This window comes from Xiphophorus couchianus, chromosome 6 (genome assembly GCF_001444195.1).
Source record: "Xiphophorus couchianus chromosome 6, X_couchianus-1.0, whole genome shotgun sequence".
NCBI classification, from domain to species: Eukaryota; Metazoa; Chordata; class Actinopteri; order Cyprinodontiformes; family Poeciliidae; genus Xiphophorus; species Xiphophorus couchianus.
Window position 1 is genome coordinate 4,409,335 of NC_040233.1, and position 27,784 is coordinate 4,437,118.

The window sequence follows — 27,784 nt, forward strand, 5'->3', positions numbered from 1 at the left end:
GCCTCATCAATGATTGGAAAATATCCATAAACGGTATAGAAAAGCTCCCATTTGTCAAATAGTATTAGTTCTACTTGTAGTTTTAGTTTCTTCATATTTTGGTTCATTTTTAGGTGCAAAAATGAACCAAATTATGTACCAAAAAGGTCAACGTACTGTACTCTGAAGATTAAATCCAACTGACTCCTGCGTACTCTTAACTTTTGCAGACGAGTGCCGCCAGGAGGATTAAGGAGTGCCGTAATTTGTCGACAGCTGACATAAAGTTTTTGAAGAAAGCTAGGAAAAAAGGTCAAGAAATAAATTCATAAGTTACAGTTTTCTCCCATCAATTATAATTTTTATTTATTTTAGTTAACAAAAATTGTTTTCTCAATTTCAGTTTTTGTTACTTTGTTTTAGTTAACTAAGATGACCTTGCTGGGATAACAATAATAACTCTAGTTTTGGAGATGGTCTGTATCATTTATAACTCTAAACCAGCCTTTCTTTTATTATTAATAATAATAATAATAATAATACATTTTATTTGTAGGCGCCGTTCCTGACACTGAAGGTCACCTTGCATAACTTAACATAAAAACAAACACAAAATTGAAATACATAGCAAAGATTAAGTACAAGACAAGATTTAAAAAGAAATTGCACTCAAAGACTGTGAGCTACTTGAAACAGATGGGTTTTGAGTTTAGACTCTTTTATCACATCACATTAAGAGATTCACCTATATGTCATTGCTCATATTAGTGCATAACAATCACATGAGTTGCAAATAATCAAACATCGACGACTTGGGACAACCTAGACAGTGAGTTCCTTTAAATCAAGGCTAAAACCCCCAGCTGTTTAGAGTTGTTTTTGAACGTTAATACATGGAATATTGAGCAACATATCTTATGATTTTAATGATGGCGGCACTCCACAAAATGTAATGTTTGTTACTGGTATGATGTTTATAGGACTTCCTATTTGTGTGTTTTTATGATATAAAACACTTTCAACTTCTTTACCTTCCCAAAACAATGACCTGAATAATTTTTTGATAAATGATTTACAGATTTATATATATATATATATATATATATATATATATATATATATATATATATACACTTTTCCCCCAAATCAACACCAGTAATAATAATAATAATGACAAATCACCACCTTTTTATTAGCAAATAAAAAAGTAGTGATTAATAATTTTTTTAAATTATTATTATTATTATTATTATTATTATTTCTGAACAAAATCAGTTTTTCCACAAAAAAAAAAAAAAAAAAGACTTAAGTCGTTGTTTTTGGAAAGTGACAATATGGAGTCGTATGATAGTTGGAAAGCCTCCATGCAAACTCGAACCGACCCGGTTCTGCGGAACGGGCCCCGGTTCAGGACCCTCGGGGGCTCGTGGAGTTCCGTTCATTTGTTCCCTGAAATGCCACTAGATGTCACACAAACAAGCCGTGAGCTGCGGCTGGCCGTGAAAGGGAAACCCTCCTTCCGTCTCATTTAAATCCCGAACCGCTCCGGTCGTAGTTCTGAAATGTGATCGCGTCCAAAACTGGGCCGACGTTTTGTGTTTGTTTGTTTGTTTGTTTGCTTTTTTTTTTTTTTTTCCAATTCCTACCTACTACAAGGAGTAAAAAAAAAAATTTTTTTTTAATCATTTGTTGATAACCCTTGCGTCATCGGCTCGACCGGCGGGCAGCGGCGGAGACCACTGCGTCTCTGTCGTGCGTCAGAGCAACACCGGACTAAAAAAGAAAAAAAAAAAAAAAACGGGTCAATAAGTGCACTCACCGAACCGGCGATTAGGGCATTAATTGAGCTCCCGCAGCCAATCAATCGGTCGCAACCCGCGCGTGGACCCCCTCCGTCCCCCACCCTCCGCCCCTCCACCTCCACCACCACCACCTACCACCGGAGTGACGCGTCTCGCGGATGAGAGAGTGTGAGGCGGCGGCGGTGTTCGGCGGGGAGGAGAGGAGAGGAGATGCGCATATCTGCAGGTTCTCTAGCGCGGTCGTAAAACGAGATCCGGAGCCATGCCCGGAGTGACCAAGTACAATTTAGTGGATGACGCGCTCGATCTGAGGGTCCCCATGCACAACGAGGAGGTGTTTAATCATGGGGTCTGCTTCGAGGCAAAGGTAAGGACCCTCTGAAACAGAGAGGGATTTTCAACGCCTCATGTTCTGCCAGAAGATGATTTAGGCTAAATAAATAAATAGAAAATAAAAAATCATGTTGGCAAAAAATGTCTTAGGCCAACAGTGTCAGAGCTGATCATTTCACCTACAGTTCCAGAAGTTTACATAACCTCAACGGCATAAGTGACTCGTGAATTCTGGGTTTTCAGTTCTGCCTCTCCAGAGTGGAACGATATCACAACATTTAATAACCAGACCGAGGTCTGAAGTTAATGAACCTTTTCTCTAATCTACGGAGTGCTGGAGGTTTCTTCGGGGGGCAGGCGGGGTCCATACGAGCGGAAAATCATAATGATCATAATTAGAAATAAAGGCCTGAGAACATCAGCCTGCGCCTAATTAGTTAATTGCTTAAGTTCGTCAAGTTCAGGGGAAGCCACACACTTGGAGCTGCCGTTGACATGATTTTAGCATAATTCTGGGTTACAAATATGAGTTCTTGTAAGAATTTCAATGGATTTTTTACTGTAAACCTGGCTTCTGAGAGCAGTCTGTGTATTTTCAGTAACTTTATGGTCGTTGTAGAATATTAATGGCAGCTTGTAGGGGCGCACCGATTAACTCAGTCCTCATATCTTCCATTTTGGATGATGTTGTTCTGATACTTGCAAAAAAAAAAAAAAAAAAAACAATTTTGTTTGGCCCCTGAAGTCAAGAAAGGTTAAAAATTTGGCCAAAAACCAGAAAACAATTGTTGACCCCAAAATTGTTGAAATTGTTGGGTTTCTTTGTGTGTGTTTCACCTTTTGTGTTTGGACACCACTGATCCAACGCTGTGACTGAAGTCTGCAGCTCCCCAAATGAACAATCCAAACGGCTTCTGGAGAAATGTTTAGTGGTCAGACGAGTAAACGTTAATTTGACTGTGAGCTGGAGGAATGAAGGTACGAATCTTTAACCCCAAAAACACTGTACCAACTGTTGAGCATGGTGGTGACAGCATCATGCTGAGGGTCTGTGTCGTTTGAATTGCGTAAATTGGATGGCATAATTAACTCCAAATTCTTCAGCTTCATGCCAAATCGACAACAGGGCGGATGATGTTTTGGCAGGGCTGAGTAAATCCAACGGGAGTAATCACAATCATAAATCAGAGCTGGATTTGGATTGGGTCATGTTTTGGGAAGGGGCCAGACCACAACGTAATTCTGAATTTGTAGCCTGTTTGAAAGTCAAATCTGTCAGGAAATCTTTCTATCCTTCTGTTCAAATATCCAGAATTACACCAGAAGCTTCATGATGGCAGTAAAAGGCATAAGCTTACTAACGACCATTCAACCAAATGGTAAATGTATCTTTACAGTCGAGGTTGTATAAAAAGATTGTGGTGTGCTTTAAACTCTAATTTGCGCAACTAATAATTGCTTTGAAATTTAATTGAAGACTTTTACTATCCAATCATACCAGCTCCAAACAGGAAAGCTGAAACAATGAACCAAAACTGTTATTCCTGATGCTGATGAGTGAATGTAAACTTTTGACCTGGACAACAAATTCAGACTGTCTTCCCTTCCCTTGTGGGAAAGGAAGATTATTACATGAAAATTAGCTTGAAATAGGGCTGTACCTATTATTTTAGTGATTGATTAATTGATTATTCTGACAATTAATCGATTAATCGGATTTTTTTCTTTTTTTTAACCACATCCTATAGATTTTCCATCTGAGCACTTAGCGATTTTTTCTAAAACTTTTGAATACTGTTTTAGTAAAAAAAAAAGCAAATAAACAAATAAAATCCTTTTCTAAATTAAAACATAAACATTTTATTGCCTAAACTGCATTATCATGGCATTCATTTGTGAATTTGAACCAGTTGAATGTATTTTTAAAGAAAATGCCACTTGGGAGGTTTTGAATAAAACATATTTACAAAAAAACGTTTTTGACATCCAAAATGTATATAGATTTATTTTATTTATTTTTTTATTTTTACAGTTTTGACATAGTCACTGCTCTGAATCTGTTGTGGGTTTTTCCAACAAATTACATTTTTTTGACTCTGTATTCTCCAGCTAACAACTAATCGATTACTCGGTTAGTTGACATTTACTTCAATATTGGATCGAACCAATTAATTGTTTCAAGCCTAGTGTGAGATGAACCTAACCGACTCAAACAACCTGCCAAAACCCAAAGCAATCCTTTGAACTCTTGTCTTGCAGTACATCGGCAGCTTGGAGGTGGGTCGCCCCGGCAGCCGGATGGAGATAGTCGCCGCGATGAGGCGAATCAGAGTAAGAACATGTGACTTCATTGAAACCGACGCTATATTTAAACCTGGTGACAATGGCCCCTCTGAATCTTTAACAAACTGTCAGAGTCACTCATGCTGTCGCACCGAACGCATCTCCATCCCGACTGTCTGTTTTCGGAGGCTACCGCGCCACGTCGTCTTCACCCTCAGATCGCCCCTCGTCCTCCTGTCGGCGCATGGCACACACCGGTCAGGTTCGGCGCCTTGTCACTAGCAGTTTCAATCCTGCTATGAAATACGGGGAACGAAAGAGGGAGGGGGGGAAAAGAAGAAATTTCCTCTGAACATTCTCCTGCTCAAGACGAGGCCGCCCAAACACGAAGCACTGCAGTGGCACACAGCAGCACAGAGTGCAGAGGATTTGGCTGCTTTGCTTGTCAGCTGTTAGATCTAATCTAACAACAGAGTTGCTGTGTCAGCCTGAGGTCAGCCTCGTCCCCACTGACACCCGGGGAAAAACTTAATCCTGATCCCTCGCCATCAGCTCCTCGTAATGGCCATTTTAGTCTCCTCGCGAAGATTTACTGTAGCAACGGCGTACACTTTTTAGGAGACATTATTAACACCGTGCTGAAGATTTGAGTGCGGTCGCTCAAATAGTAATAAAGGAAGCTACACATTGCTCAGCACAATCCAAATACTGAAGAGCTTTTTGGCTCAACATGGATTTTTCCATCTGTGTTGGAAATGAACAAAGTTTAATTAAATACTTGGATTTTGTGCCTTTTTTATCTAAAGGCAAACAAAAGAAAAATGTTTCTCGATGCTGTGACACAATTAATCAAATGTGGCTGACAGAGAAAAAAAAGGAAGACATAATAACTGCATTTCTATTACAAATGCACTTAGTTGATATTTTTCTAATGCCGAAAAAAAACCCCACAATATTGTAAACGCAGTATTTCAATTTCATTAGAAATACAGTTAAAATCACATGTGAATAAGTTTGTTCACATAAGTCATTAAAAAATGTGGCGCGCCATGATCCTCTTACTGCTTCCTGTCGCCTTCTTTGTCTTTTCTACCAGTAGTAAAATCATAGTAACGTCCTCAACGCTAAAAATGTGAATCAGTAGAATAATACTTTGTACCAGTCTCATGGTTGAATAACTTAAATAACAGATCATCAACAATAAATATGCTGAGCTCGTGTGTTTATTCAGTCAATCAATCAATCAATCAAATTTTATTTGCAAAGCACATTTCAGCAGCAAGGCATGTCAAAGTGCCGTTACATCATACCAAACACAAAAACACAAAGTGATGCAAAAATAGAATCAACAATCAAAACATGACATTAAGTCAAGTGCCATCATTACATTCGTAATTGATTATGTTTCAAATTCAGCTCTGTTGCTAATTTTGTGGATATATAATTTTTGTCTAAAATGCAATGAATTCATCCCCTCAAGAAAGTTGAAATGTTGTGATCACAGCTACTAATGCAAATTCAGCCACCAATTTTGCGCTGACTTGCAATTTTCACCAATCGTCAAAAATTAGTCGCGCAACTTTCGACGACTGAATCAGTCCGACCAATCATCTTAACGTTTTTCTGTATCGCCTTCTTTTCTGACCAATCACTGCAACTCAGCTTCTGTGTGTACAGTTCATGTCAACTTGAATGAAAAATATGGAACTCTTAGTTTGCACTTTGACAACTCCTCCAGACATGACTGTGTTTGTATTGGTGTAAACCCATTCTACTGCAAAAAACAAACCTTAAAAATTTGCAACTTTGACCACAGCTTTTTAAAAGAAGTGCCTTAAAATCAGTCATTTTTGGCAGCAACAGTCACAACAAAAAAAAAAATCATCACAATTTCCTGGAGGGAGTGTTCATTGTGATTAATTACAGACACTGCAATTAACTCAACTGCAAAAGGTTTTTCGGAGTCCCACCTTTAGATAACTTAAATTTTGCCTGTGGAAGAAGCATCTATCGGCTGTGATTCTGTTAAACTGTTATTATACTGACTACCCAAAACATGAGGCGTCCTTAAAACCCTCGCCGGGGGTTTATACACGAGACTCGGGGTGAGCTGCCTCAACCTGTGGCAGGAGGAACCGTGTGAGTTGGTCTCAGGCTGATGTGCGTGAAAACGCAAACACTCCCTGTGTTCCACTTCATCTCCCCCTGACAGCACTGTGTTGCAAGATGGATGGTCCTCTTGGCCCAGTTTATGGGAGATAACAGACACGTCCACAGACACACACACACACACACACATTAAGAGATCCGTGTCCTTCACCTGAATATATAAAGCCCAGGAAGCGTGTTGAAACTCCCACACAGCTACATGATGGATTAACTGGACGAGAGCACATGTCAGGAACACGGGTCGCAGTCTCATAGACGGAGCGCTTTGAGTTTTCCTTTTTTCTCTAAGGCAGAGATAGATTCTGCCAAAGGTGCTGCTAGAAACAGTTACCGTTTCTTGTTTTATGATTATGATGCTTTATTAAAAGCACATAATAACCATGCGCTGGTTCTGTTGGACCTCACAGTGTCCTTTGACACAGTGGATCATTCCGATCTTTTGTCCCGATCGAACCACTATGTCGGTATCTCTAGCTCATCACTAAAATCTTTCACCTTCTACCTGAAAAGAAGAACCGTCTCCGTTATGATTACCATTTTGACTCTTTTAGAGCTCCACTTTGATGTGAGGTCCCACAAGGCTCCATTCTTGGCCCTCTTTTGTTTTCATGTTTCACACGCTGTGTTAACTTGGTACCGGTTCTCCACGCATCCGCAAGCGATGGACAACAAAGCCGCTGCTCTTAGCCCAATGGGAGTTAATACTAGCTATAGAAATCAATCTAATGGTACTTTGGAGTTGTTGAGTTCAAGTTGTGCGTTCAAGTTGTGCTAAAGGGAGTTAGCCTATCAGCAAAGCTATTCAAACCAAAAATAGCATCTCAATGCTAGAGATGTTGCAGTTAGCACAGAAATCCACAACGCTAATGTCAATGTCGACAGTCCACATTTCTAAAAGAAGTGTTTTTTTCTAAGAAGTTCCATGAATAGTCTGGGGTTCCTGAAACACATCACTAATGTGTTTTTCCTCCTATCTGAGTGACAGAAAAGTTTCCGTTATGATGTTGACTCTTCTAGTGCTCCTCTTTGACATGGTGTTCCACAAGGCTCCATGCTTGTCCCTCTTTTGTTTTCATTTTACAAGATCTGCTTTCACACAGCCCTAGATCTCCTTCCTCTGCTATGCAGATGACCTACTGATCTACTCGTCCCAGAAGCCTGGTTGCAGTAATGCTCTCCGTTTTTACTGGATTGCATTACTGCTGTCCAACACTGGTTGGGCCAGAAGTTTTTGTTTACAACCAAAACATTGAATGTATTTTATTTGGTGGCAACATAACTACAGATTAAAAGTGCTTTCACTTTTAGTTGTAAAGAACATTTAGGGGTAATATTTGATAAAGATTTTAAAATCAATTTGACCCAGTAGTCAGGAAGAGCTTCTTTCAGCTGCGTCTCTTTGCCAAGGTTGAGCCTTTTTGAACTTTTTGATTATGTGTGACCTTTTTATGTGTTATGATTTTACTGTTATGAGCTTCGGTCTCCTAATTTGAATGTATACATGTTGCGATGCCACCACCTTAAAGTTCAGAGGATTTTATTCAAATGTTGCGTGACAGTGCAACACAAAGTCACATATTGTGAGGCGGAAAGGATTTCTGTCGTTTTTATGTTTTACAAAAATGAATCTGAAAAAAATAGTGAATTCAAACCCTGTTTTTTTTTTTTTTTTTAATGATATAATTATATTTAAATCCAAGAGTATTGATGTCATTCAATCTGACTAGGACTGAGCTGAGTTTGTAAATTTGCAGAGCTGGTGGAGCCAAAAACCTTACGATGTATTTGTACAAGTATTGAATCTGGTTTTTATTAGTTTTATATATATATGTATATATATATATATATATTGTGTATATATATACTGTATATACGTATATACACACATGCCACATTGTGTTGGTCTATGAGATATAGTCATATGAAAATACACTTAGGTTTGTGGCTGCAACATGACATGACGCTTGCAAAGCCTCCTAAGGCCCGGCTCGGAGTTGTTATTTTTACTAACATGAAAGCAGCGATAACAGAGAATATCTGAGTTTTTCATGCAGAGACGAGGAGGATTTGTTTGCCCTCTGATTTCATAGAACTTCCTCTGATCAGTTAATCATCTGAAGTTGGACTTTTAGTTTTTGAAGCTTGACGCGTTTTTTTTTGTTGTTTTTTCCCCCCACTAATCTTATTGGATTTTTTTTTTTTACCCAAAAGCATTGATATTTGGAGCCAGAGCCTGCAGTGAAAGCTCAGTATGCAGCATTAATCATGCAGAGGGATGAAAGTGTCCCACACACGTCTGGCTCCCTCTGGCGAGCCAGCCTTTAAAACCTTAAGCGTCTACCAGAAACAGAAACTGACAGTTCCTCCATGTTTACTCTATCTCTCATATGGAGAAGATAAAAATAGTCCCGCAGCAGGGTGGTCCCTTCTCGCTTTCATTTAGTTTGTCTAGTGAGATTCATCGAAGCAGTGATATCCAGCCCACAAAGTTAAAACGAATGTTTTCCTTCCGTTACAGTACGAATTCAAGCTGAAGAACATAAAGAAAAAGAAGGTCAACATACTCGTGTCCACCGACTGTGTCAAAGTGATCCTACGCAAAAAGAAGAAGGTAAGACCGGCGGAAGAGAGTCCATCCGTTTTCCATGAACTGATTTCAACTTTTTATTGACTGCATTCAGGATTTCCCCCAGAAAACCCGCTAGGCCCCGTGGTGGGGCCACTAGGTCAGTCCACCAGCAGCCCAGTGCGTTTTTGTCTTGAAAATATATTAAAGGGGCAGTGTTACATATTTTCCAAGTACAAAGAGCCTTTTCATACCACAGTAAGGTAACTCTGTTACCTTCAGTTGTTTTAAAAATGCTATATATTAAATATGACTTGAATGAAATTTGACTTGGTAATTTAACGCCTTGTAATTGGGCCTCTGCCCCTTTAAAAACTCCAGATTTTTTCTGATGCTCCGCCTTCACGAGGTTATCACAACATGGCTCCTCTATTAACCCTTTAACAATGCTTTTACCAGCGTTGCACTGAGAAGCAGCTCCTATAATGAGCTCAGCGGATGCGCAGTTCCACCGGGTGCTAATTCCTGCTGGCTAGTCTGAAGGAGCTGAATGGGCAAGTGTCGGGGGAGGACTGCTCTGTTCAGTTTGGAAGCTTGGAAACTGCAGCTCTGAGGAGGAGCTGCAACTTGAATGTGGCGCTAGGGCCACTCAGGGGTTTTGCACAGCTGAATGGTTGCCATGGGAGGTTAAATGATTTCTCAAACATGCAGGAAACAATCAAGGCAACACTCCAGGTTCGTTTTTGATGAGGGAATAACATTATAATATGAAGTAAAGCTCAAAAAAGTCGACACTGCTCCTTTAGAGTTACAACAATTCAGAGGTGCACGAGCATGCACCTCTGAATTTGGAAATAGTAGCATGTGAAGCCAACAGGTTGGTACCGGGATGGCGCCCAGTTCAACTATAAACCTATCTTAATCTGTATTTACTGTTACTGGTGTTTAAAAAAACCATTTAAAATAAACAAACAATACCTAACCTAGTGGGGGGGCAAGTAAAGCCAGGTGGCCCGCCAGGCTTATAACACACTGTGGGAAACCCTGTGTATTGTGTCAATGATCTGTTTTTTTGTTGTTGTTGCTACAGAGAAAAGGCTGGTCATGGGATGAAAGCTCCATTTTGGTGACACAAGACCCCATCTACAGGTGTGGCGAGGAAGATCCCTAATGAGCCCGAGTCAAGGATGCTAACGAAGCCCCGCTGACCTGATATCTTGTGTTGCCTTCAGGATCTTCTACGTCTCGCACGACGCTCAAGACTTGAAGATATTCAGTTACATCGCCAGAGACGGACAGAGCAACGTTTTCCGCTGCAATGTGTTCAAGTCTAAGAGGAAGGTGAGTGGAACCCTCAGCAGCTGAAGACTCTGAATATTCTACCTTAGTGTCGACGAGACTCTCTTACTGAAGCAGCTTGAGTCTGGTGAGGTCTGTTGGATAATGTGTTTCATGAGGCTGGAATTAAGTTCAATGAAGAGATTATAAATTCAAGTCGGGGGTCCCAGCCCTCTTCAGCAAGTACGGCCCTTTAAATCAAGGCAAAATTTAGAGTCGCCTTGGACGAATAACGTCTTTATCCCAATGTTATACGATGAATGTTTTTGATGGTGTATGTGAAAATGTCATCTTTCTTCTTTTTGTTCTTTCTCTTTTTGTATGTTTTCATCATCTGTTGCTAAAATGTGCTACACAACTAAACTTGCATTGACTTGAACAGTGCACATGTGGCAGTCCAAACTCCTCAGTCAGCTTTCTACAGTTCTCGGCATTAATTTCTCACCACAAATGCTGGGAAATATCCAATGTAGATTAACGTGGCTAAAAAGAAACAACTTCGACTTTCGTATTGCCAAAGATGAAGATCCACTTAGCTTTGAGAAGCTACAGGTAAGTGTAGCTAGCTTCTTGCTTTTAGCTTCCTCTAGTGTTCAACCTGAGCTGATCTTTGTTTTAAATAAATGTGTGCAAATGAGGACACTCATGCCAATCTAAATTTACTAATGGTTCCATTAACCAAATTTTGAAAAAATTTAATAAAACTCTGATTTATTTTTTTTTTTTCAAAAAGAAAACACTTCTTACTCGTCGTTAGCGCCTAGCATCAACATGTACGGTACCGTATGCAAACAGAAGCGCAGATTCAATGATACTTTAGAAGTTTTTGAGATGAGCTGTGATGATTTTATGTCACTTTTTTTTGTGATGTTCCTAGAAGATTTGGAGATAAAAGTGTCTGCTTACATTGCAAACTTTTGAAAATGCACGTACATCAAGATGAACCCTAAATTGCAGGAATTCTTTCAAGGCATGTAATGTTCATAAACCAGGTCCAAGCAGGACCATAGTGAAGATTTTACCTGAGGGCTTATGATCATGCTGTGCAGAATTCTTCCACAACAATGTGAGAGACTAGCAAAGCGCCTCATATTTGATTCCTATTTGCCTCATATTTCATAATGCTTCCTAAAACTGACTTATCTAAACATTCTCCCATCTGCTGGAGATTTGAGACGTGAAACAAAAACAACATTGGCAGATTTACCTTGAAGCACCAAGAGGCTCTCTGCCTCTGCCTCTGTCTCTGTCTCTCTCGATGGAAACAATATAAAAATGCCGCATGCTCAGACATTCCGTTGCACGTATGTCCGTTCCTATGGCAACCAAGGTTGCAGCTCAAGCAATTATCACAGACTAACCAATTGAAATAGAGTAAATCTTGACAGGATAATTGGTTATTCATTTCACACTGGACTTTTTCCATTGTTTCGGCAAACGCGACGTAACAATATGAGGCTAACTTGATCTCAGATACTTTGACACAAACGGGCTCCAGATGTTCTCTCAGAGCGAAGTTAGACGCTTAGAGGACAACTCGGCTGGCGAGCTGCTCCCACTGCAGTCTTTATCTGAAGGCAGTGCTGCTTGGAGCCACTATAAGTTTTTTTTCTTCTCATATTGATTTTTTTTTCTGTCCTCCTCCACTTGTCCTCCACTTTATGCATTCCATTCACCCTGGTGCTTCTGTCTCCTTGAGGGGCCTGTCCTCTCCTTTCAAGCTGCTGCTGATGCCACGTCCTGATAAAGCTGCCTCCATTCCTTTACTTGAGTTTTGTCCCAGTGGCTCAGGCAGCTTCTGTGGCTTATTTTCACCCTGGCTGCTGGATCCTGTGTGACCAGCTGTGCTGTTTCTAACAACCACACGGCGCCCGCCTACTCCTGACCACACTGGGGGAGAGCGGAGGCGGCTCTTTGGACTTGATAGTTTATGGTCGTCGCAGATGTTCCTATCATTTTTGTGAGAATGAAAACTTTCCTCGTAATGTAAAATTTAATCTGGCCCTAGTTACATGTCTTTTCTGTATGTGTTTTAGAGCTGCTATATTCCTAATATAGCATTGCATATTGTAAAGTTACACAGGCTGAGGTGAGGAAGTACTCACCTCAGCCTGCTGGATACTTGAAGTTGAAAGTGTGAATATTATTTTCATACTTGAAGCTGAAAGTAATATTAGTCAGCTTACTTTCTGACTAATATTATAGATGCATTGATATAAAAATTTGGACTAATGTCAGTAATATTTCTAATATAATGGTTTATTATATTTACTATATTACAGTGGCCCAAAATGGTAAAAAAAAAAAAAAAAAAAGATAATGCTACGATAGAAGTCATAATAAACTTGCTAGCATAACTTCCATAGTTTTGTTGTAGCTATGGAATTGTGTTGCTTTTTGGTGTTTGTGGCTTTTGTTTTTGTCTTGTGTCTTCTGCATTTTGGGATCCCTGAACAACTTCCTGCCTTTTCGGCACCATGAAACATGACCACACAGCTGACATTTCTTCCTTATTCTAGTTAAAACCCATGCAATCCTGTGCTGCATCACTTTCAAATGCCCAAACAAATAACACGTAGCCAACTCTCTCCCCTCTCTATCCTGAAACCCATTCACAAATGGCAACAGAATGAAAGTATCATTGGTAGATAACATCAGCCCAGTTTCACTCATGTGACCAAAATGGATATGTTAGAAATGACTAACGCTGGCTAATATCTATGTTATTGCCAATGTAGCATGTCCTAATTAATCTAGCTAATGCTACTTATAATTCCTAATTATTTGACCTTACAGCACTGAAATGTCATTCCCAAAATGGTCAATTTAATTGTCGATAAATATGGAAAAAATTTAATAAAAGATTTTTTAGCCCATCCCGAGCACTGAAATCCACAGCCTTGATCCCAGTAAACATGCACTATTCAGAAGAGGAACACATCAATAGCAGCACACATCATTCAAAGCCATAACAGAGATTAGTGTTCCACTAAAACCCTTTTCATTTTCTCACATTCAGCTCTTTGTAGCAGATGTCTTTCAATACACCAGCGGTCTTTACATGAAAGGAAACGGGGTTACAGCAGAAATGCACAATGACATGTTTGTGATCATTATAGTTCATCATCATTATCACTTTCTCACTTGTACATAAAAAAAACCCATCTTGATAAAGCTGTATTAGTGTTTCAGCTCACTGAAGTCTAATTGGTTTGCTGTGTTTCTTGTGAACCATTTTCTCTTGTTTTGATTAATTAGCACCTGACAGTTAGCATCTTCATTTGCTGTTCTTGAGTTACCTCAAGGGAAGCGATGTAGCTGGTTTGTTGGGTAATACGGAGTGCTTGAGCAGCCAGCGCCTCGTTTTCTCTAGACAGTTCTGTAGAGAGTTGCTTAGATTTGAACCACCAGATGTTTGGTTGTTGATTTCATGTAAACATCTGAATCTTTGCAGATGGTTATTCATCTGAAGTTTTCTTTTGCTTTTGCACAAAACCACAACATTCCACCTTTTTTTTTTTTTTTATATTTATCCGATGGTGTGTGTTCAGTCAAAGCTCAATACATTTCAATCTGGAGAGACTCAGATGGAGAAAGACAGCGATTAAAAGGGTTTATCGACATGCATGAATTAAAGTCCTTTGGTGCTCGGGGCCCCGGCTAGACATCGAGCTGTGAATTGCAGTAAGCTCAGATGAGCATCCCCGATGCTGATTAGGGAATGTCATCCCCCGGGGTCCGTACACTAGTGGTGAAGGTCGGTGAAGGATGGGTGCCTGAAAATCCAGGATAATGGAGGTGGAGAAGGGGCGGAGGTGGGTTGAGCGCAGCTGGAAAGTGGAAGATGCCATGGATGGAGGTCCTTTTCAGGGGGAGCTTGGTTGGTTATTGACCGTGACGTGGCTTGGTCCGGCGTTGATAGGTCAATGGCGATGAACGTGTTGCACCGATTGGATGATGCAGATTAGGCTAGAGAGTTTTCCAGTTTGAATTTACGCCACGGCTTCATTTGCAGCCATCATTTCCTGCAATTAAGATTTAGTCATTATCTCCACCAGCTTTAATTCAGAAAATTTAATTCCTGCAAGTCTCAAAGGTTAACATGTGAATACGCTTTCATCTAAATCATTCAATAAATTTTTTTTTTTGCTGGCCCTGGCATGTTTTCTTCCTGGTATTTTGATTAATCTGCTTTCCCCAAATCACTAGCTGCGTCTCCATTACAAATGTGAGCAAAACTTGGTCAATGTAATATGTCGGAGAAACACAATGTCAAAATTTGGTGTTTATATTAAGAAATTCAGTTAAAATCACACGAGCAAGTTTGTTCACGCGATAAAAACTACTTCTTGTTGTCTTCTTCGTGGTTTGTGCCAGTGACGACATCCTGTTGATCAAGTGACTCTTGTGATGCGAAAAAAAAGTGCTGTTTGCTGTTTTGTGAAAATAAACCAGTTTCGATGCGGCAAAAAAAAGAGAAAAGAAAAGAAAACACGTTTCACCTTTTCAAAAAAGCTGCATAATTTCCCTCCCCACTTTGCAATTCTGAACTACTTGCTCTTGCTCTGTAACTGTAACATGGTGAAATATGTCAAAGTTCAAAGGTTACGAGCACTTTTGGGGGGCAGAGTACGGGAACGTTCAACCCGTCGTAACAAAAAAGCAAAGCAGAGTCATGTTGTTTTCTACATATCTGAAAGAGCGCGAGCCGAGGCAGTTTTTCCTCCAAAGACGGAGCATCAGCGAGGTTCACTCCCATCCCTTCACCATGTATACGGCGCCGACGGCGATTTAGTGAGGCTGAATGCTAATCGCTCTGGTGGGAAGAAGAAAAAGAAAAGGGGCCGCCGTTGTTGCTCGGCACTTCAAGACATTTTCACCAGCGCTGAGCGAGACGCCCACCCCATTGTTGCGGACGCAGTCAGTGGTGCCTTCTCTCCTCTCGTTCCCCGGGTCTGTGAAGCCTTATCTTTGTGCCACAGACCAAGCATGTGTGCTGAGTAGGAGGAGATGGATCAGCTGATTTAGAGGAGATTTGATGTGTTTTCATCACGGCGCGCCGTGGCACACAAGGCTTTTAGATGTCAAAATCATCAACGCAGCCCTTTTGTGTTTGACTTCTGTTCTGTCGACTTTGCGTTTCTGAAGCTAAAATTCAACCCTCTGATCTGTGAATGACACGACACCCTAATCAATTTCCTCGCACCGTTTCTGGGGGGTTTTTTGCCGAAATTTATTTTGCCGTTGCGTTTGATTAAACCTCTTTCAGGCTCGAGCTACCTTGACATATTGACTGAGTGGTTTCAGGCGCGAGGATCCTCCAGAGGCATGGGAGCAATGAATTTATTTTTGACACGGCTCCTGCCAGCTCCCAAGATTGAAAACATCACCTTGAGTGAGACTGAGGAAGGACGTGGTGGACAGCCTATCATTCTGCCCGATTTAGAAGCCTGTCTCTAGTGCACATTTTGGAGCTTTTTGGGGGAGAAAAAAACAACTGAAATTGACTGTGGAAGTCCTGGTGTCTCAAACCAGTCAGCACTGATGCTCAGGTTAGAAAACAGTTATATCAGAGGAGAAGCAGTATTTATGTGGATATTAACTCTTTGGGATCAAATATGTTACACACAGTGGCCTTAAAGGGGCAGTATTATGTATTTTCCATTCACATAGTGCACAATCAAATAACTATGTTAAGTTCTGTTCTTATAAAAATGCTGTATATATCAAATATGACATCAAAGAAATGTGACTTTGTAATTTTATGCCATGAAATTGGTCCTCTGTCTCACCAAAGGCTCGTGATCTGTCTGAAACTCCACTTTCAGGAAGTCATCACAACGTAGCTCCTCTATTAATCCTTTAACATTTTCACCAGCACTTTAATTGAGAAGCAGCTCCTACAATGAGCTCTGCAGATGCTCAGTTTTATCAGGTGTTTGCTAATTGCTGCTGGCTAGTCTGAAGGAGCCGACTGGGAGAGTTGTGGGGGAGGGCCAAATACAAGGACCTGGAAATCTTCCTCGAAACCTCCAGAAAGGGAGAAAACAAATGAGAAACCATAGCAACAAACAACATATGCATATATAATATTTTACACTATCCATCCATCCATCCATCCATCCATTTTCTTACATCCTTGTCCCTTAGAGGCGTCAGAAGGGGCTGGTGCCTATCTCCAGCTAATGTTCCGGGCGAGAGGCGGGGTCATCCTGGACAGGTCGCCAGTCTGTCGCAGTATTTTACACTAGTAAAAGTTAAAAGAAGATGTATATAGTGGTCAGCCATGTCCCAGAAGAGTGCAGCCTAAAAACATTTCGATCTTAAAACAGCCGAGTGGGGGTGTACATGTGTGTGTGTGTGGAAACGTCTGATTAAAGAAAACATTTGACTTGAGGAACTAGAAGCCACTCTTGGGGTAAATTTGGATGGATCACTGAGTCTCCAATAATAACACATTTCTTCTCCCGTGTCGGAGTGCCTTTGGTAAATAATGTTTGAAAAGACCTTGTCTTCGGTGTTTGTCCTTCTGTTGCAATTTTCTCCTCAATTTGCGTCTTTCTTTCCAGTTTCATTGTCTATTTTTTTTCTCCATCACCTGAGCACAAACGGTCACACTCCGTCTCCTCCGGCAGCCCATTTCCTCGCCTGCTGCGTGGCCCAATTATACGTCTCCTTCATAATGTGCTCTTCATCCCGCTGCCTCTTTCTGCCCTTACTACTCACACACCCTTCCTCTGTGTCCTCCCACTCAGTCTCAGGCCATGAGGATCGTGCGGACCGTGGGTCAGGCGTTCGATGTGTGTCACCAGCTGACCCTGCAGCAGAAAAGCGAGGATCAGGAGGACGAAGAGGGGAGGGTGGAGGAGCTGGAGGCAGCACCAGGTTATTCTCACCTACACACCAACCCGCTCGCAACTACAAAACACCTCCCTTCACTTTGCTCTCCTCCCAAATGTCAGGCTTTTGCTCAAGAAGAAACAAATTTGTGACAATTCTGGAAAAATATGTCATCATCCTCCAGCGCTGTCAGTTTTTTTCCCTCTTTTTTTTTTCCTTCAAAATGAAAGACGCGATTGTTTTATATGAGTCAGCCAGGCCCGTAGATCAAAGATCCACCATGTGTGGACTCCTGCCGGCTCGATGCCCACTGATGCGGCAGCTGTCGCCGCCTCGAGATGCGGCACGAGCTCCACGCGAAGCTCTCTCCTGACGCATGTCGTTCTCTCCGCAGCGAAGAAGAGGCTCCTGCTGTCAGAGGAGACGGACCTCGAAGGCACCACGGAGGAGAGCATCGAGTGCGTCTCCTCGTCAGACCCGGAGAAGAACAAAAAGGACGAGGCCCTGGGAGCCGATGCCAAGGTGAGGTGCGGCTTGCTCACGTCGGCCTTGATCAATTCGGGTTTTCTCACACAGCGATATTTTCGCACCCCATTAAAATCAGCTTTATTTATCCCAAAGGGAAGTGACGTTAAAGTTGTAACTCATATGAATTCAAGGTTTTTCCGCAGAGTTATCATAAATGGTGACAGCTGTGGCAGGAAAGATCTCCTGTAGCAGTCTGTATTACAGTAAATTTGAAGAAGCCTCCGACTGAAGACACTCTTGTTCTATAACAGTTCGCTTGTTCTCAGGGTTGTCCAAAATTTTCTTGGTTTTATGTAGAATCCTTCTTTGCACCATCATCTCATAGGCTTCACAGAACCAGCATTCTTTATCAGATTGTTGAGCCTCTTTAAGGCCCCGGTTCTGTTGCTGCTACCCCAGCCTTCATTTTCTCGGCTCAGAATCTAAAGTCCTTGTTCAGAGATAACCTGTAAAGAAAAAGACTGTGAGAAAGCGGTCGCGGGAAGCTGAAGAACTACAGGGTTGTTTTGAGGCTACCGATCGGATTGCTCTTTGCCAACCTCGACAGATGTTTCATTCGACAAGGTTTAAACATACAATTTTCCCCCAACTTTGCTAGTACTCGACTATGATTTTATGTCACGGTCCAAAATAAAGCAGCTTATAACCGCGAGGTCCAAGGAAAAGCATATTAACAGAGTATACAAATATTTGTATGACTCTCCTTTACTCTGACACCCCTAAATGAAATCCAGAGAAGAATTCAGAATTCATGTGATTAGCAAATTGTGTCTCCCTGTGTGGCTGCAGGCTGTCTTTTAAAAAACATCAAAACTAATACAGTCCATTTGTGCAGAAAAATCCATGAAATTATTAAAAACTTCATATTCACATATGAGAGATACTGTAGCTGCCACTGTATACATGACAGACAAAGAACAAAGGTGGAATAATGAAAATACTTTATAATTCCGTACTGCTTGTTGTACATGCACAAAAAAGCAACAACAACAAAAAATCCCCCCCACAAAAATGATCAGCAAATAAACTAAATTACTCAGAGCAGTCAGTAAAGTAATCATTTTTAAACTTATTTGACTAAGCAAACTGTATTTTTGCTCCTTTGATCATATTTCTACCAGTACTATTAAAAAACAAACTAGAAAGATCTAAAAAGGTACAAATACTGCGCTCATTACTAATCCCTGAATCAAACGAACGCAGGCTGAAGGTTTAGCCTCGTAAAGCGTCTATGAAGCTGGTAAACAGCTCCGAGGGATTCACGGCGCGTCGAGCGAGCAGACTTTTGATTCTTGTTTGTGGAGGAACGCTCCACTAGGTCTCTTCAATATTGATAGGATGACGTGGTTTATTGATGAGACCACTGCGTGCTCCCGCTGAGGACAAGCCGCTGCCTGTTCCCCGATTTTTGACTGCCGCTCGGCGAGTCTCCGAGGCGCCGGCCGCGGTGCTGCCCTGGCAACGAGTGAAAGGGTTTAAGTAGAAATGCTTTTACAGTTTACAACAAGGAAGTGAACTTTATTTCTTCTATGTTTATTATTTTGTTTGTTTGTTTTTCTGGGTAGATGGGTTCATGTGGTGATAAACTATCGTTTGAAGGTCAGCTTTCTGTCAGATCCCATCATGTTGATCTTAGATTTGAGACTTTATTCATATTCTTTTCGCCTGCTTTTCCTACACTTTCTCTGTAGCATAACTGAGGCTTGACAACATGGCGGGTTAAGATCTAAAAGGGACATTATTATGTAAATTTACACTTTTGATCTTTACACCATGTTATAATGGTAATCTCTCATTAAAACCACACATGGAGCGTTGCTTAGATTTTTTTTTTTAATGCATGTTTAAGAAATCATTGAATCTCCCATGGCAACCATTCAGCTGTGCAAAACGCCTGGGTGGTCAGAGCTCCGCCTTCGAGAAGAAGCTCCTCCCCAGAGTCGCAGTTTCAAAGTTTCTGCCTCAAGAATCCTCCCCCACTCAGCTCCTTCAGACTAGCCAGCAGCAATTAGCAAATACCTGGTGGAACTGTTCATCTGCTGAGCTCTTTATAGGAGCTACTTCTCAGTGAAACGCTGATAATAACATTGTTAAAGGGTTAATAGAGGATTGCGGTTGTGATGACTTCCTGAAGGCGGAGTTCTAGAAAGAGACAGAGAACCAATTTCGAGGCGTTAAATTATAAAGCAAGATTTCTTTTAAGTCATATTTGTATATTATATTTATATTATATATATACCATATTTTTTAACGACACAAGTTAACATTCTTACCTGTTTGTGCTATGAGATGACAATGTGCATGGAAAATAATGATAATAATTCTGCCTCTTTAAAGTTTGCGCTGTGAAAGAATTTCTTCTGGTTTTGTTCTTTCATCACACTTGAAAGTTTCAGATCATCGACCAAATTTTAACACCACACAACAATAAGATTAAAATGCAAAAAGCAGTTTTCAAATGATATCAGTTACTAAGGTAAGAGAGTCAGTTTAAATAAAAGATTACTTTACATAATATATCCTTTTTCGAATTCTTGAAAGTGTATCTAAGAATAAAGTTTAAGAGTTCTGATTAGATATTTGACTTTCACAAAATGCATCTGTCTTTCTAAAAGGTAAAGGCAATCAACAGTATCAGCCTCATTAGAACATACTTAATGTTCTTTATCTTCATTTACCATCAGACAGCCGCTGCATTGATTTAGCCACAGTTTCACCAGGAGTTTTTATTTAACCGGCCAAACTCTGAGTAACGGAGCTGCCCGCTGTGCGGTTAATGAGCCGCTGGTGTCGTAATTTGTTCCTCATATATGAGCCTCATAACCCACGGCTCCACTGGCAAATTCACTTCTCAGTCTTTAGCTTTTATTAGAGGCTAACAGCAAGATCTGTTGTTTTGTGATTGTCACACAATAACAGCAACCTGGTTTTCTATTCTTCTGGGGATGAAGGATGAAAGGACAATAAATAGTCAGATAATCTAGTTCTGATATAAACAAGCTAGACAGGACAGGTATTTATTTCCCTGGGAAGTACTGGGATCGATTCTCCACAGCAATAAGTGGCGGTGACTTTAAAGTTGTGGTATCTTCAAATCTGAACATGAGCTCAGCCAGTTGCAATATTTCAAACCAAGCATACATATCCCAAATTCAAGCAAGACAATCACGAGTCCGTTTCTCATCAAAAGTAAATACACATTATGGAAATACTTTTAAAGGAGTTCAACAAACACTATCATGCTCAGGCTCTGGACCATCAGACGAGATGTTAGCTTAGCATTAATCAGGGGATTTTATGTTTTTATTGCATGAAGATGAAGGCAGCACAGCGTTTCTTTACATCGTCCTCCCTGAGGAGCTCAAACAATCAGATTCTCAGCTTTTAAACCACTTCTGTACATTTGATAATTTTTTTTTGTTATTAAAGTTTTTATTATTTCAGAACATATATGCATATAGCCCCTCCCAGCCCTCCCCAATCCCTCACAAAACAAAAACCACCAATAAAACAAAGCAAAACAAAACAACCAGGTCAGCACATATCAACTCAATAAAAGTTTCACAAAAAATTGGCATATGCAAATATCCTTGATGTCAGCAGAAACAACCACAGTAAACAGAAGTAGTCACTCGTCAGGATTTTCCCAAACAGCAGTTCATCAAAGGAGTTTACTGGTCCCAGTATTGCAGGAGAGGAAATAGTTCCAGGATTTCTTGAAGTTTTCTACGTCGTTATTTAGCTTGGCCAGCATTTGTTCATATGACACTATTTCCAACATCAACTCCAACCAGCTTTTAACATTCGGAACAGTTTAAAATTTCCATAGCCTGAGGATTATTCTGGCAGCCGTGACCGTCTCCACCTGCACCACGGTGTTTTGGTGTTTTGACATATTAGACGTCACTGTTTGATCCCCCAATAAGCAGAGTCTTGGTAACATGGGTATCCCCACACCTGTCCACTTTCCAGTGTGTTGTAATACTGCTTTCCAGAATGGGGAGATGCATTTACATTCCCATATCGCATGTTTAAAAGTTCCTGATTCCGTGTTGCATTTCCAGCATAGGTTATTGGCAAGCAGGCCCATCCTATGGAGCCTGGATGGGGTGAAATAAAATCTATGTACCATCTTAGAGTGCGTAAATTTCCCTCTCGATTCTTTTTTTTTTTGTTTTTTTGGGGGTTTTTTACCCCTCCAGGGTTTTTTTTGTGGGCTCTAGTGTCCCTTATATGATAGTTGGCTGACAGGAAACAGGGAAGGAGAGGGGGGAAGACATGCGGCAAATGTCGTCGGGTCCGGGAGTCGAACCCGCGACGGCCGCGTCGAGGACTCAAGGCCTCCAAATACGGGTCGCGCTAACCCCTTACGCCACCACGGCACGCCCGCCCTCTCGATTCTTTAATATATTTCCCATTATTTGAAAGTACTTTCAACCATCCTTCATCACTAAAAATGCAGCCAAGGTCCCTCTGCCAGACAATCCCCAGACTTTTACATACATCCTTTTGCAGGGTATTAAATAATTTGTAAAAGCCTTGAGCCCATAAATTCCTGTATTGGATTTTTCCTTAATATATGAAATTATCTTTAACAATACAGTCTCTAATTTGTAGATATTTCCAGAAACTATCTTTTTTTTATATCATATGTCAGCATGACATCTGAAAAAGACATAAAAACCTCGTCTGTATACAAATCGTCCACAATACGTATTCCTTTCACAATACATTGTTCCCAGTAAACAGTTTTTCTTCCAGTACAGATGGATGGATTAAACCACAATGAAGAGCACAACTGTTTTAAATCTTACATATTTTATGCATCTCCTTCCATACTAATTTAGAATGTTCTAATACTGGATTTGTGGGAAGCGATTATCTATTATCTGTTTCACCATGGGAAAGGGCATCTATTGATCTGAAAGGGTTCACTAATTCTTCTTCAATATTCATCCAACTCAGCTTTGTTTCTCCCTTTTCAAAATTATTGGACAACGTAGACATTTCAAATGTGAGATTATAAAGCCTTACATTAGGGAGGGCCACGCCCCCTACGGCCCTGGCAGCACAGCGCTTCTTTACGTCGTCCTCCCTGAGGAGATCAAACGATCAGATTCGCAGCTTTTAAACCACTTCTGCACATATTTTTATTCTCACACACCAGCTCTCAAACATCTTCCCATTATTACTCCATAAATGATCGTTGTTAGGTATGCGGCGCTACGGCTACGCCTTCGTTTTAGACCCGTCATACGTGCTGTGCTTTTGGGGGTCTTTTTGCCACCTCTACATTTTTACTAATAATACTGCAAAATCAAAAGTATTTAGCTAACCCAGTGTGCTTTACAGTCATCGGACTATATAATAAATGTTTTTTCTTTTCAGTCAGCTAACAATGAAGCATGCTAGGCTTCAGCAGAACAGTAAGTTCTCCGCTAGCTACAAAGCACACTGGGTTATCTGAACGCTTTTGATTTTACAGTATTATTAGTGAAAAGGTTGAGGCGGGAGAAAAACAAGTACACAGCAGACGTGACGAGACTGAAACGAAGGTGTAGCGTCAGACAGCTGATGGTTGCATACCTAGCAACCATCAGATATAGAGGAATAATGGGAAGATGTTTGAGAGCTGCTGTATTAGTGGGTGTGTGTAAATGTGAGTTTAGAAACGTGAACAGACGTGGGTTAGTTCGATCAAAGCAGACCAAACAGGACAGTCTCATGTTAGTCATTCTCTTAGCAACCGGCCAGCTTTGACAACCTGCTCTCCGATTCCCATCTTTTTGTGCGTTTGTTTATTTTCCCTTCCTGTGTCGACGTTGCCTTTTCTTTATTAAATCTCTTTAGTGGAAACTACAGAGGGAATTTTAATCCGTTGCCTGACTTGTAAATCAAAGCAGTGATTCATCTTTTACATGAATGCTAAGCAGTTGCAGTCGGACGTCATGTCCCATCAGGACGCTTTTTTTGTATTATTATTTTATTTATTTATTTATTTCTGTAAGTTGACCCTTCAGATGATGGCTCTTAAACCTTGCGGCTCTTCCAGTCGTTAATCCAACGTGATGATGGATCAAACTGCTCTCCGTCTCTTCTCCCCTCCTTCGTTTGGGCCTCACAGGGAGCCGTCTTCCCCGCAACATTCCTGGAGGAGTTCTGTGCTTTTTGTTCTCTGCCGCAGCTTGGCTTCATTAGCATGCAGCGTGCTAATGAAATTCAGCCAGTCAGGAAATCATCTTAATAGCTTTAGCATCATCAGGAGCACCATCACTCAGATTTATGTCTCTGAGCGCCGCTGGCGGTTCGATCGGTGCCCAGACCTGCAAACTGAAGACATCTGAATCTGGATGGATGAAGTCCGGGGGGGGGGGGGGGAGGCGTCTCTTTACGCTTATTTTTATTGAGCTTATTTGACAGGGACAATAACCAAACTGAATAAAGCAGCAGTCCCATGTCTGCATCATGGTGATTATAGCATGGGCTAATTTGCAGCCCTTTTATAAACAGCATCTCTAAGGAAGTGGGATGGTAATAAAAGAGTTCAATAATTAACAATAATATTAACAACATAAACAGAGTGATATACATGAAGCAAAGGGATTTGAAACATAAAAAATAAAATGCATTAAGCGTGAATGCAATGCTGTTATTGACACAGCAAGAGTTTGGTTTGTTTTTCCCATTATTTATTCAAAGTTCAGAGAGCGCGTACCGTCCTGCTGTTGACCCCCTCGTTACCTTAGTGACATTTTTGGACCGTGGGAGGAAGCCGGAGTACCCAGAGAAAATCCACTTGTGCACAAGGAGGACACGTAGTGTGACAATAAATGAAACTGTTGAGTTTTGTGACACCAAATAAAATAATGACTTCATTTAAAGGCGGCGTTTCAAAAAGAGCAGGAGCTTCTTAAAGAGACAGAAGCGCAATTTCAAGGCATTACATTACGAAGTTTCTTTTAAGTCACATATGATATATAGCATTTTTATAACAACTGAAAGGTAACATAGTAACTTGATTGGAACTATGTGGCTGGAAAACGCATAATTTTTTGTCTTTAACATGTCGGGAGGTGAAAGGTTTTATAGTGTTCAGCATATATATTTGTTGAATTCTTCAAATATAATATGTCTAAACCAGGTGCTTTCAATCCATTTAATTTGTTTGTTTATTTAATTACTTATATTTTTCAAACCGGTTTTTGAAAAACAAGAAAACAAGTGATCAGTATGACAAGAGAACAAGAACAATTAGCTACTGTTCTGTTTTAAAAGGAGTAGGAGGAAGTGAAGTCTTATTTAATCTTACCCCTAATCTCAGTTTAATAAAATATACCGACTCAAAAATGATCAGAAATCAGTCATTTAAACCAACTTACGGTATTCATAATGCCTGTTTGATATACTGTGCTGAAGAATCAACAAATAAATTATATTACATGAGCAAAGTGACTCAGAAAATCTACTTTGAGTGAGTAAATAAATCTGAAGCAGTGAGGTGTCAGACGGCTCAGTGACATTTAGAGCTGATCTGGTTCTGCTCCGTGTGTTCAGGTGTGTGAGGACTCTCCTCTCCTGCTGAGCTCCCCCGTCATTGAGGCCTCCTCCCTGGCCCAGCCTGCGGCCGAGACCTCCTGTTCCGCGGAGCACCAGGTCCGGCTGCTCCAGAAGCAGCTCCAGCAGCAAGAGCAGCAGTCGCTGGCAGCTTCCGCACAGGTCACTTCCTGGTTTTCTTTTTTGGTTGTTTTTTTTTTTTTATGTTCCAGTTGCGTTTGAGAATAAATCAGACTCAGGTAAGGCTGGAAAAAAAACCAGGAGAAACGAACGCCTCGAACGGAAACTCCATTCTTGTGCCGTTTGGTTCCAAAGCAAAAAGCCACGAAGGGAAAAAAATCCGTTTGTTTTCACCAACTTGTGCTTTGCAGGTCCACGTTCTGCAGGAGCAGCTGTCGGTGGAGATGTGCGCGCGCACCGAGGCCCAGGCCCGAGTCCAGAGACTGCTGCAGCAGAACACCGACCTGCTACAGCACATCTCCCTGCTGGTCAAGCAGATCCAGGAGCTGGAGCTCAAATCGGCTGGACACTTGACATCTAGTGAGTGAACAAACAGCTTCGCTTCCTTGTTTATTTTGTTAGATTTTTCTATTTTCTCCTCCGCGAAAACTTCAAACTTCCCTTTCCCCTCCTTCTGCTCCTTTCCCTTTTTTCGGTTTGGTTTTCTCGCCCTATCTTCCGGTTATAGCTCCTTTTTATCATCCACCGCTGGCACGCAATTAATTATCCCATGACAGGCCTGTCAGAGAATGCAGTGAGGATCTTTGTTCTCCCCCCCCCTCTTTTCCCTGCATCCAGCTAGTGGCGATAAGCTAGCATGAAGTAATTACTTGTGAAGCCCTGTCAGCGCTGACATCATCCCACTCTGTGCAGCTTCTCCTTCTCTGCATAGAAGATTTCTTGGTCTTGTTTTCTGTCTTTTTATGCGAATCCTAAAGTTCCACCTTTTCTTCGCTTCCCACCAGTCGGTGCCTCGCAGAAGCATTCATAACTTGGACTAAATAAAATGTTGTCACGTTACCCTCTGTGTATGCCACTGAGATCATTCACATGAAACAAACACACACCAGCAGTATTTCTCAATTATTTTCTATCATTTTCATTCGCAACTGCAGCTGCGTTTGACATTTCTAAAGTAAATTAGCTTAATGGAAACGCACCAATTTCGAAACAACTCTCATTTTTTGATAAATATTTTTGCCCTCTAAGATGAGGGGTTTTTTTCTTCTTCTTTCTCTATTTAGCTGTATCAAAAACATTGCCATGGAAACACTTTTCGCACCAAACGAGTCACAGGAACTGGATGTTACCACTGGTGCAAACCATGAAGAAGACGCAGAAGACAGGAAGTAGTTGAGGATGATGGGTTTTTTTTAATGACTTATTGCGAGAACAAATGTATTCATGTGTGATCTCAGTTGTGTTTCTTATTTAATGGAAACACAGCAATTTGTGAAATTGTGTTTTTCCGACATTAGTGGAATATCAATAAAGTTTTGCGACTATTTGTAATGGAAACTGTAAACACAATGACCCAAATTTGTACAGATGAGAGCATCAGTTTAACTCTTCTTCTCTCCTTCATTTCACGTCAGTGGGTTCCCAGGACAGTCTTCTGGAGATCACGTTCCGTGCCAAGCCCCCCGATGCTCCTGGTGCATCCATGACTCGTTCCTCATCCGCGGGCCCGTTGGCAGCTCCTTCCCAGCTCCAGATCGCTGACGGCGCCTGGTTCTCAGCCCTGTCCGGGCCCTGTTCCCCAGGCGCCACCGGCGCCGACTCCGACTCCATCCCCCTGGGGCCGAGCGGCAGCGGGGTCCGACTCGAGTGCTTCCGCTTCTCCTCCCTGGTGTCGGACGGCCTGGCCGGGGGCCGGGATGCTGGAGAGACGCCCAGCGACGAGAGCTCGCTGCTGGGGGAGCAGGTGCTGGGGGCCCTGGAGCTGCTGCGCTTCAGAGAGTCCGGCATCGGGTCGGAGTACGAGTCGAACACGGACGAAAGCGACGACCGCGACAGCTGGGGGCAGGGCGAGGGGGCGGGGGCGGACGGTGCCGCACGGCTCTTCAGCGTGCTGAATTCAGAGAGTCTGCCGGACTGCCTGGGGGACGAGATGGCCGTTTAGCGGTGCGACGACGTCTGGGCGAGGCGAGAGAAACTTATGCACCGCTTCGAAGAAACTGGTGCAGAAACCTACTGAGGTATCACACAAAACTTATGAGTTGTGAGAAAGAAAAAAAAAAAAACAGAACTCGTCTATGGAGCTAAATTGGGGCCATAATGTTTGTTAAAAAGAAAAAAAAATGTAAATTGGAAAGAAGATTCTCCATTGAAAAATTATTTTGAAACTGAAAGAACATTTTAAGCTCAAAAGAAAATTTAAACCTGAAAAAAT

General features: G+C 41.3%; 1 protein-coding gene across 1 annotated transcript; it reads left to right on the forward strand.

Moving 5' to 3' along the window:
* Nucleotides 1-1,435: 1,435 nt before the first annotated feature.
* On the forward strand, nucleotides 1,436-27,618 carry LOC114145846 (carboxyl-terminal PDZ ligand of neuronal nitric oxide synthase protein-like). The gene is made up of 10 exons (XM_028019493.1): nucleotides 1,436-2,148; nucleotides 4,374-4,445; nucleotides 9,085-9,177; nucleotides 10,223-10,281; nucleotides 10,365-10,473; nucleotides 17,226-17,355; nucleotides 17,705-17,832; nucleotides 25,393-25,554; nucleotides 25,764-25,932; nucleotides 26,988-27,618. Exons 1-10 carry the CDS (start codon nucleotides 2,044-2,046, stop codon nucleotides 27,512-27,514), a joined length of 1,554 nt encoding a protein of 517 aa, XP_027875294.1. The 5' UTR covers nucleotides 1,436-2,043; the 3' UTR covers nucleotides 27,515-27,618.
* Nucleotides 27,619-27,784: the final 166 nt, after the last annotated feature.

What these genes read in the sequence shown, in the direction of transcription:
- LOC114145846 (XM_028019493.1), top strand. Translation starts at nt 2,044, where the DNA reads ATGCCCGGAGTGACCAAGTACAATTTAGTGGATGACGCGCTCGATCTG. An exon ending in CCGCGATGAGGCGAATCAGA is followed by an intron (nt 4,446 to 9,084) that starts GTAAGAACATGT and finishes CTTCCGTTACAG; the next exon opens with TACGAATTCAAGCTGAAGAA. An exon ending in GGAGCTGGAGGCAGCACCAG is followed by an intron (nt 17,356 to 17,704) that starts GTTATTCTCACC and finishes TTCTCTCCGCAG; the next exon opens with CGAAGAAGAGGCTCCTGCTG.